This window comes from Gopherus evgoodei, chromosome 4 (assembly GCF_007399415.2).
Source record: "Gopherus evgoodei ecotype Sinaloan lineage chromosome 4, rGopEvg1_v1.p, whole genome shotgun sequence".
Classification (NCBI taxonomy): domain Eukaryota; kingdom Metazoa; phylum Chordata; order Testudines; family Testudinidae; genus Gopherus; species Gopherus evgoodei.
The window spans coordinates 29,047,054-29,058,451 of NC_044325.1; the positions used below are offsets into that span (position 1 = coordinate 29,047,054).

Below are 11,398 nucleotides of genomic sequence, written 5' to 3' on the forward strand. Positions count from 1 at the left end.
CTCGGACAACTGTCACTGTGGGAGATAATGAACCTCAAAATGCCTCATTGGATAGTGGGACTGGTGTAAATATTGTAAATAAAAGTTGTAATTTGACTCGATGTGTCAGATTATTACAGCAGCCTCCTTTATTGGGGAAGGAGTAACAGGAAAAATGTATCATTCAGTAGAAATAGCTATACCCAGAGAGAGAGTGGGGGATTTTTGTTGTAAAAAAACAAATGTTTCAGATCAGGCAACTGAGCCAGTAATACTAGGGACTCCTCTTCTGAAGAGGAATCGGTTAGTTTTGTATTTAACTAATGAAGTTCTGTGGCGTGTGCCTGGTTGGATGGAAAGTGTCCTTACTGTAGGGTGCATTCCAAGAATATATGCTGCAGAGACAGTGGAGAAAATTATACTGGACCAACAGGATGTGTGGGTAAAGACGCTTCCCAATGTATAAATTAAAAATAAAGCAGAATGTGGTAAAATAGAAGCATGTGTTAAAATCGTGGGGGACAAAGTGCCATGACTGATGTATGTATGTAAATTCTTGTGTGGCTCAGAACAGTAAATTATGAAAAATCAGAGAAAAAGGAATGCACAATTGCACCAAAAATGATCCTGCATGGACCTTGAATTTAAAATGTAAATAAGATGCTACAATTTTTTGTAATTGGCTAATTGCTTATGCTTGCTTTGCTTTGCAAAAATTGTGTATGTTATATTTTAGGGGAAAAAAATAAAGGTTAGTGTAAGTATTTAAAATAATAAGGCCAAAAGCATCGGACATTATTCCTATGGAATAATAGCCATGGCTTCAATATTAAGAATCCTAATAATTCAAAAAGGGTAAAAATATGGTTTCTGGCCTTTATGTTTTTTGAATACACTTCTACCTCAATATAACACTGTCCTTGGGAGCCAAAACATCTTACCATGTTATAGGTGAAACTGTGTTATATTGAACTTGCTTTGACCCACCACAGTGCGCAGTCCCCTCCCACCCCCAGCGCACTGCTTTATATCCAAATTCATGTTATATTGGGTGGTGTTATAGTGAGGAGCGGTGTATTTGAACAAATTTCAGGGTACATAAATATACATATGGAAGCATCTCTAAAATGAAGGTATGAATCAAAGGAGATAATACATTCAACTATTCCTGGAACAGAATAAAAAACCAGAACCAAACAAAACCAGATGAATAAAAAAACAAAAAGAAACCTTTTAAGGTAAAATTTAAAATATGGTGGAAAGATGGTAAAAATGTGACATATAAATATCTAAAGCCAAAACATTTAAAAAAGCAATACAGGTATTTGTACATACTAAGAGGGGAAGGTTGCCTAATGTTTAAATTTAGTTATAATAAGAAGAATCTAAATATAAGTACTCTGAACTGTACCTTTTAAACTTTAAAATTTGATGTAGTCGCCCTAAATGTGACTAATAAACAAAAATTGGCTAATACTCATGTAAAATAAAATAAGTGAATGGCTCTTAAATTATGAAAATATGGTGTAATGGGAAATCGTTCCATAATAAGATTAAGTTGCTTTAAAAAAATGGGAAAATATATTTTGGGAAATAAGTTTTGTTTGTTTATTAATCAAATACCAGTAAACAAGACTGCACCAAAAATCATGGCAGACGAGTACCCATATTAAAAAAAAAGTAATCAAAGCCCCTACTATTGTAAAATCAAACAAACAAACAATCTAGTTAAAAGATGTGCGAGTAAACATAACATCACAACATCCGGAGTGTATGCCATATGCCTTGCCTCTATTACAAGCATGGAAACAACAATGGGGAAACAGAACTACACAAAATTTAGAAAGTATAGGAAAATATATCGTAGGTAGTATTGGTGCAGAAGCTGAAGTTTTAAACTCATTTAATATTAAAATGTTAGAAGAAAAAATGTCAGCTTTGGGTAAAATTTTGGGGGCTATACAGACACGTGTAACACACACATTTAGCGCATTAGTGAAACAAAAAATTAAAAGTGTAAAACTCCAATTAAAACAAGCCCAAGCCTTAAAGTCTCTAATGTCAATCTATTTGGTGTGTCTAAGATTAACAATAAAACTGTACTAGCAATACAGCGGGTACAAATGCAAACTTACAAAATACAAATATGAAGTAAGTAAGATTTGTTTTATAATCAACAAAAAGCATTTATAATATGATAGACCAACACTGTGTCCAGTATCTGCCTGCTCCCCATCCCGTAGGAAGACCTCTATTACAGGTCTAACAGGTCTAGTCACTGACTGACAAATAGTGCCCTTCAACTTCTTTTGCAATATTCATTAAAACCACTAGATGTCACATTCTAGCTATTGCAAACCATTTCTGTGTTAGTATTTGTCTTGTTCTTTGTATTGAATATCCTAAGATGAATGTTGTCACAACAAAGACAAAGAGATTTCATGTGGCTATTTTTCAGACTAATTAACAAGAAAGTTTTCCTATTGCTGCAAAATAATAATGCCACAAGAAAGCTTTTCCACCTTCTTCTATGATGCATGCCCCTATTTAAAAGGCAATTATATACTAACACCTTTAATAGCCTGGTTAGGCAGAGATTTAGCACATACGAATGGCCACACTGATTCAGACCAGTGGTCCATCTATTCCAGTATTTTTTCTTCTCTTAAGGGCCAACGTCAGACACTTTGGAGGTCAGGTGTAACCTCATGCCCCATAATGGGTAATACTGTGCTGTGAGGGAAATTTCACAACATACATATCAGAGAAGTAAAGGCAATTTTTTTGGCTTGCCAGGTCACTTTATACAACATTGTTGATTGTCTTGTCATGCCATGGCTAATGTTCTGTATTGTCATTAACCATATGAGAACCAAGTAAGATTTCCATTGCCATTATCTGTATGCTATACAGAACAAGGGGTGACACATTTAATTCAGAGTAAAAATATTCATTTTTGGTGAGGTCCTTATCCCATCACCCCAGAAACTAGACTGATGTCCAAGCTCACGTACAGCCTAACTCTATAAGATACTGAGTTCCCCTACAAAGAGATGAATGCTTTCATGTCTCATGGTGCCCTAACCTAAATGCTCCTTGGAGGCTCTGAGCACCTTGCAAGGCCAGATCTACACAGAGTGAGTGGTTTTCCCTAGAGTACACACTTACATTTCCTGGTTTCCAGTTTTCTGCTCTAACCTCTACAATGCTCTAAGGAATTCAGTATGAGGTAGGAGAGCAGGAATTGCACTGCTGCTATTATTATTTATATGGAAATAGTGACCAAACATGAAGAGAGACACAGTGTCTTCCCCAAGAAGCTTAGCAATCTAAAAAAGACAAAGACTGATGAAGGGTGAGGGGAAATAGATATAGCATACATGCAAAGCGATCAGAGTGATGATATGAACACTAGGTGTTTGGGATGAGTCTGTGGCCCTGATTCTGCAATGGCCAGTAGGGCTCCATGCAGACACAGCAGTCTGGCAACACAGTCTATTGCAAGATCAGGGTCTATCTAGGTACTCACTGCTCAGAATTTATGTGCCCCATCGCCACACTATCTATCTGAGAACCTTCGAAGTATTTAAATTAGATGTAACAATAACTTAGTAACTAACCAGAATTTATTTACTGCTGTTCTTCTTTTCAAATTACACATACTGAATTCCCTTTTTCCCCCTACCCTTTCTTCATCATTCAGCATCCTTGTTTTTTTTCTATAAAAGCCCCAAGCTCCAATTCTGTTTCTAATATAACAAATACATGAACACATATTTTATGAAATAAGTAGGATTTATTCATTGATTAAAAAAGCATGAATTTGTAGTGGAAATAGGTTAATACAAAATAAACACACATTTAAATCTCTAAAGGGTTAATTCCCTTCTCAATATTTTTACACTGGCAGCTATTCACATTTATCAAGGATTAATATACGTGCAGAAATCTGTTAAAAATTGTAGACAACTTATATTATTAAGATAATATAAGATAAGATAAACTGAAGAATTATCTTATCTTAAGTAAAAAAGAACTGCATTCAAATAGGTTATTTTGAGATACTGTACTTACTGTTTTTCCAAGTTTGATAATCACTTTTTCAGCATTTATATGGTCCATAAAGTTAGGGTGAGGTTTTCTTCTGCGATAATCTTCTTCAGTAAAAGGAATTTCTGAATCATCCTATAGAGGAAAAAAACTCTAAGAAAAATGTCTTACATTCCTGAAAAAAACATTTAAAAAGTTCTACATGGCTTAAACCAAGATATTTTTTAAAAGTACACAGTCATTTTAAATTCAATTTACATTGTATATAAAAAGCCTCCATTTTTAAACATGTATAAAAAAGAAACTCTCAAAGTCTTTGCAGAGAAAAAAATATCAAATGATCAACGCTTTCAAAAATGTAGATGTATCAAAACTATTTAAAAGTAAAACAAGCATAACAAAATCGTGAAGTTTGCTCCTCACATCATTAACATATACAGTTTCAGAAAGACTTTAAATTTGTGAATTTCAAAAAGATGTTACAAAATGCCATACCTGGTTATCTATGGTTCCAATCCTGTAAATTTCACATGTAACTCCACACACACCTGAATAGTCCTATTTAATTAATTTATTATAAACTCAAAGTTTTGTAGTCAATAAAACAGGTGCAAAAATCAACAGTGAAAATAAGTTTGTTTGATGTTGATGTTCATTACAACTAGGGTACATGCTAAAAATATTTAACAGAAAAGAGAATATTCAGCAAAAATGAATATTACTTACTGGGTCAAGAGGTTTGCTTCGCGCCCATGTCATTATTGTTGAAACTAGGATAAATAACTTTGGTTTCTCAAAATGAAGTACCTCTCCATGTAGTGCTGTAAAATCAAAGCAAAGTGCTTATTTTACTGTAAGCAGCTTTACTTCTATTGTATTGTTTTCAAGTTAAAATGTTCCATAAAAACAGTTACTACAATGTTCAATGTGACATAACGTTTTTCCCCAAATAACTTTCATTAAGTTTCATATTAAACATATATTCTTATTGCTTAGCAAATTAAGCTAATATCATAGGATTAAACTGCCAGGAATTATCATCTCTTCCCTTAAGCTATCTGCTGTGAAAAAAAAATCACTTGTCAATAAAGATAAATCATTGTGATCTTGATAGCAAACTAAAATATGTATTGTTTTCATGGTTAGAATAGAAACATTATAGAATTATTCCAATAATGCAGCCCCCTTATTTTAATCCAGAGCTAAATAATATAATTAGGGTTAAGGTTTATTTGTTTTCCACTCAAATAACTATGATATGACATATATATATATACACATACATATATATACACATATATATACATACTCTGTAAACATGTAAGTATAATTTGTGTTAAATGCTGTATGAATACCTTCTTATTTTCACTGCAGGAATATTTTGTAAAGCAGCTAACGTGGGTTTTGTTGTCAGGTGTATAATAAAAAGTGATGGGTCATAATGGTTCTACTGAAGTTTCAAGTCAAAATATAGTTGAAATGTTTTGCAAAATACTCAGTGCCTTGCATGGTGTCAAGTATCAGGGGGTTGCCATGTTAGTCTGTATCCACAAAAACAACGAGGAGTCCGGTGGCACCTTAAAGACTAACAGATTTATTTAGGCATAAGCTTTCCCTCGTTGTTTTTGCAAAATACTGAATCTTGATTTTGATATGAATTGCAAAGGAGCAAATCTTCCACCCAGCTACCAACCCAAATAGATTAGCTGGGCAGTAGGCAGTTGTTTCGAGGAAATAAATGTCCCCTTTCAGGTCATGGAGTGGCTACGGAGCTATTCCATGGAGGCTATTCCAGCTCAAGAGGTAGAGAAGGCACCATGGCCCCTTAATCAGCCCAGATGAGAGGAGGATGAGAGGATCTAAATAGCTGCAGATTTCTTCCTGTGCCTTACCCTCCCACCTCTTTTCATACCCTCTACTTGCTGCATTGCAGTGTCCCCACAGAGTCCAAAACAAAGTTATACATGAGCAGCATTTATAAAGGATGCATTGTACTGTAAACAGAATTTAACAATTTCACATTTTAATTTCATATCCAAATTAATATGTGATCCAGATGCTGTAAAGATCTTGGTGGAAGATGCTCTCTTTGCTGCTAGGAAACAAACAAGCCTGAAATGGAAAGGAAGCTATCTTTCTGATAATGAGGTTTGAGATATCTTGTCAAAAGAGAGCAAAGCAAAATATGACCAGTAGGGTGAATGGAGAATTCTGATTTGATGGAGTTTTACATTTAGCGTCACAAATATGCTACCCTGTTCGTTGAGAATAAAATGTACACTGATTTAATCTTTCCCTTTAAAATACATTTGTATTTATTTTTGGCTGCCATTATCTTGTTACTTGATCAAAAGTTTACTGACTCCTTTGAAGTACAAATGTGCCCTACCCAATGCATGTTGCAGTAATTAAAGTTCACCCTTTCCCCATACTGCTCTTTCATTTACAAACCTGGTTTCATATCATAGCAAATAACAAATTTCAATTTATTTGACTAATTATCTGTTGCAAATTCTGATTGCTGCATAGCAGGCAGTTTTCTGTTCAGTTACTGATTATACTAACCAGAAGCGGCCCAAGTAGCTTCTTCAATTTGATTTGCATCTTCAGTGATGTTATAAATAATGACATCACACTCAAGTAGGTGACCTAGAAGTTCTTCTCGAGTAGAGATCTGGAGAGAAAAAACCCAACAATCCCATAATCTTTTATAGAAAGAATGAGTTCCCCTGCCCAAAATTCTTTTAACTTTCACTTCCCTGCTGCAAATCTAGGGTGCAGATTGCTGTAAAGCTGTGGTTCTCAAACTTTAAATCAAAATGAGGGTCCTCAGGATGCTAATTTTTTTCACAGACCCCCAAGCTCCCTGCTCAGACCCAGCCCCCACTCCACCCTTTTCCCCCAGATCCCAGCCCACCTCTTCCTGCTCCCGCTACACCTCTGCCTCTCCTCTTCCCACTCCCTTCCCCAAGCACGGCCCCTCCCCACTCCTCCCCCTCTCTCCCAGCATCATTGACTTCATTGGAAGCAAGGTCAAGACCTATGTGTTATTTTCTATTAACAGTTGGCTAGTTGACAGCCAACAGAAATCATTGTGTTCTTCTTCAGGTTGTAAAGATCTTTGATTCTATAACTAGAGGACTAATGTTCCAGGCTTAGTTCTGCAGTTGAGTGTTGTCTTATAAAGTGATAGTTCCTCTCTAACTAAAGTTGCAACCACTAAAAGGCTGATTTTTATCTTTTGTAATTCCAGAAAAATAAAAATGAAAAAGATAATCTTTTCATATTAAAGTTTAAAAAATTGCACCTATTTTGTAAAATAAGGTAACACAGCATTTCTGTAAAACATGTAACGTTCAAGACCCGCTATCTGTCTAGCTAAAGCACGTTCAGGCCCCAGTCCTGCAAGATATTCTGTGTGGGAACAGAGTTTGTTAAGGAGCAGTTTGCTGGATCAAGACCAAATCTAGGAACAAGAGCTTTAGTAACTTTCCAAAGATTCCATAGGAAATGCATGGTAGAACTAAGAGCAGAAATCAGATTACTGAGGAGACAGACCCTATAGTGAGGCACAGCTGAGCCCCTTTTGCTTCTGCCCCTGTTGCCCTCACCAAAACCAATCAGGGATGCTGCAAGTCAATGCAATCATCCATGCATTTTATTTATAGTTATTTCCCACCACCAACGTACTGGCTATGTACAGGGTTTCACAGCCAGCAACAAACCACAGCCACCAGTCCCTCTCAGCCTCTAGCCTCCCCCTCACACAGCCTTTATAGCCCCCTAATTAGGCTAGCAGCTGTTCTAGTTGCCAAGCAGGCAGAGCTATTCACTCAGCCCCAATCCATTCCCCTTGATTGGGGCTGGCATGGCAGGGGGCTGATTAAGCACTTCATGCCCAGCACCCTGTCACAGACTCTTATCGTCCACTATGCCACAATAAATGTTATAGCACAGTTTCAAATGTCTCTATTTAATTAGGCCAAATGTAAAGTGGGGCTAATAATGTTTACTAACTTTTAAAAATAGTTTGAGATCCACATATGAAAAAACACCTTAAAGGGGCCTTATTTTCCAAAAGTGACAAACATCCATGTTCTCCAGATCTGGTCATTTAGATGTCTCAAGTTGGGCACTCAACTATTGAGGCACCCAGAATAACAAGTCACTGCTGAAATCTTGGCTTCAGTGAATACTTAAGGCAATCATACACCTCACATTGCTCCCATCATAAACAAACACATCATTTCCAGGAAGTATAAAGAAATGGATAAAGGACTAGGGAGGGAAGACAAGGAGTTTAGTTTTGGCCGTGCTAAGGTTTAGGTGATGGAGAGACATACAGAAGAAGGTGTCAGACAGAGAGGCTGAGATATCTGATTGGACGCAGAAAGACAAGCTAGGAGTAGAAAAGTAGAGAGTTGAGTCCTCAGCATATAGATGTCAGTCTATCCATTGTGGACCTGATCCAAAGCACACTTAAATCAATGTGAGTCTTTCCATTAATTTCAATGTTCTGCGGATCAGGCCCCCTGTGAGTTGATGAGATCACAGACTCAGTATCACAGTATCACAGATCATTAGGGTTGGAAGGGACCTCAGGAGATCACCTAGTCCAACCCCCTGCTCTAGAAAGAGCCTGCACAGGGACGAAGGAGAATAAAATACAAATGTAGTACTTCTGAAAGGACATGTAGAAAATAATTTTAGAAATATATAAATCATACCGACATGTCTACAATATATATTATTTGTATATTTATTATTTTATGGTTTAGAATAATCCAAAGTTTGTCTTAAAGGTGAACTAAAAAGACAAATATTTATTTACTGACAATTTAACAAGACTGTTACTCACTGTGTAAGTTTCCTGAGCAAAATCTGGTTTCATACTCTGTGCCTTAGAAAGAGTCCCCACTATTTGGTAGGCTCCCTCCTTTGGTTTACTGAGAGTAACATCTATAGCTGACATAATTTCAACTTCTTCTTCTTCCTCTTCCTCTCCGACCTCTTCAAGTGATGCTCCAACAACACAGTTAGATAAATACTACAACACAAAATACAGAAAAAATGATCTATAAATAAAAGGAGACTCAGTTTAATATCTGTACACCTTGTAAACAATTTTCCTCTTCAATATCAATGCACAATTTGTGTTTATTTCAGGTACATTAGATACAGGGGTTCTCACAACAAAAATTTTGGAGGACTCAGAGTGCAGCCACCAACTCTTGCTGGTGGCCACACTGATAATTTTTCTTAAAATTCTTAATTAACTTTAGGAAAAATAAATAAATATGCACATAAATACACATGTCCAAATCATTATAATTTATTGAATCTTTTTGCAGACTCAATAATAAAAATAATGTACAGTTGTCTCTATTCTTTACTGGACCAGAATAGAAACACAAATAAGGTGCTCTGAAGGTTCTTGTCTTTTTTTGTTTCTTTTGCTTTTTTAAAAAGATCTGCTTTAAGATCTGCTTAGTAAGTCTGCTGCTGTAAAAGTGATATTAACAAACATAAATATAACTTTTCACAGCAGGAGACTTACTCAGTCCTGGCAAGCCCAGGGACAAATTAAGTCTTGGATGGGGAGGTCGATGGGGGAAACTGGGAGATGGCGAGATGCATGGTGGGCCAGGCGGAGGTAGCAGAGACCGGGGTAATGTGGGGGAAGACCCCACAGCTGGAGTTTGGAGCTCCATGGCCAGAGCCTGCTGCCTGCCACCCCAAGACTAGAGCCAAACCCTACTGTCCCCAGGAAGGAGGGGAACTCACTAGCTGCTTGCTCCTCCACCATTTGTGTCTCGGGAGTGGGGTAGAAAGGTCCAATCCCTGCTGGTGACCCTGGGGGAGGAACCACTGCTTTATCCCCCCCCAACCACTGCCCAGGAGGCTGTGGTCGCAAGAAAAGCCCCTGATGGCCGCATGCATTTGAGAAATGCTACACAGAACCTCAGCATTACAAAGTGACCAGTCAACCACATGCCTTCTCTTCCTAGAGTTACCAGGTGGTTTTGGGGGTACAGAAATGTTGCAAAATATATATGCACAATAAAAAGTTAGGAAGGTGTGGAGGGCAAAGAATGACTTATCCTAGTACCATTGAAAAGGAAGCTGCCATCATGAATACACCTTACGATGGAGTCAAACATCTTGCTGGGAAAAATAGGTTGCTCTATGTGCCACTGGGCACAGGAGAGATTTTAAGATTAAGTAAATCTATTAACCTTGCACCTCTGCATATGGTTTCCATTTGGGAGGACTGGTGGGGAGCACCCCATAGTGCTCGTTATAGCCTTGTAGACCAGCAAGCCTTTGCTGACGATGGGGGTATTAAAGAGATCCTATGGTTCTCGTGATGTTGCCTGCATCATAGCTAAGTAAGCGTGTGTCTTTCTATTGGGGGTGCCCAGGGAAGCATGTGGGCTGGGAAAGGTGCCCTGGCACCAGCATGTGGCTCCAGGAGGAGTGTTGCCAGGGAGAGTGCTCTTGGTGATGGCTAGCACCTTGGGCTGGGGCGCGGGGCCGCTCTCTAGTCCCGGCTCTGGCATCCGCCACACGCCAGCAGGCTGTTCACGCCGTGGGGCCGGCCAGCGATGGGGCTGTATCCCAGCTCGGAGAGATCCTGCGGCCCAGCCCCCTCCCAGGGTCCCCCACCCCGCGGTCACCTTCCCGATGCTGCTGCCGCTGTAGGAGTCCAAATGGTTTAGAAAGACCCTCTGGCTGCGAACGGCCACTTCGGCCGCGGCCACCGCCTCCTCCTCCGCCATGGCGCTCGCCGGAGAAGCCGTGCCGTTGCTAAGCGACCAAGCCAAGCGGCAGGGTCCTTCTGTGCACCGGCCCAGCAGCCACAGCGGCGGGCAGGGGGCGAGGCTGGTGCCAGGCCGCCTCGGGGGAAGGGAGGCTCCCGCTGTCTGGGAGGAGAGAGACCGCTACCAGGGGAGGCAGAGACCGAGTCGAACGGAAGGGAAAAGGACAGGAACCTAGAACCGTCCCCTAAAAGAGGGACGAAGATCTACAGAGTCAGAGGAGGAGACAGCGATAGCGGAGGCCGTTCAGGAACAAGAAGGGAGAGACTCATGATAGAGGCGGAGTTTGGCTTTTTAAAATAGCCCATGCTATCATCTTGAGTTGGTTGTACTCTATGGTTCCAGGTAGGTAAGGTACCTGCACAATTCTGACCTGAGTTAGGGGAGGGAGGACGCATTTATATTCACAGGGATTTGTGTGCTTTTTAAATAAGAGAGTCAGTAGTTATAGGCATTTTCACTAATATGGTAGCACCCCTATTTTATGAACTAGCAGGGGCGTGAAGTTCATAAAATTGAGTATCTCACAGTTACAGTAGATTACAGTACCA

The 11,398-nt window shown here is 38.9% G+C and overlaps 1 protein-coding gene across 1 annotated transcript in view; it reads right to left on the reverse strand.

Moving 5' to 3' along the window:
• AK7 (adenylate kinase 7) overlaps positions 1-10,814 on the reverse strand; it is a 57,956-nt gene extending 47,142 nt beyond the window's left edge. Inside the window, exons 1-5 of the mRNA XM_030558800.1 lie at positions 10,707-10,814; positions 8,888-9,076; positions 6,595-6,703; positions 4,756-4,850; positions 4,054-4,164 (exon numbers count right to left, since the gene is read on the reverse strand). Of these exons, the coding sequence (XP_030414660.1) occupies positions 4,054-4,164; positions 4,756-4,850; positions 6,595-6,703; positions 8,888-9,076; positions 10,707-10,808 (606 nt within the window). The 5' untranslated portion in view covers positions 10,809-10,814. The remainder of the gene's footprint in view (positions 1-4,053; positions 4,165-4,755; positions 4,851-6,594; positions 6,704-8,887; positions 9,077-10,706) is intronic.
• Between the last annotated feature and the right edge of the window lie 584 nt (positions 10,815-11,398).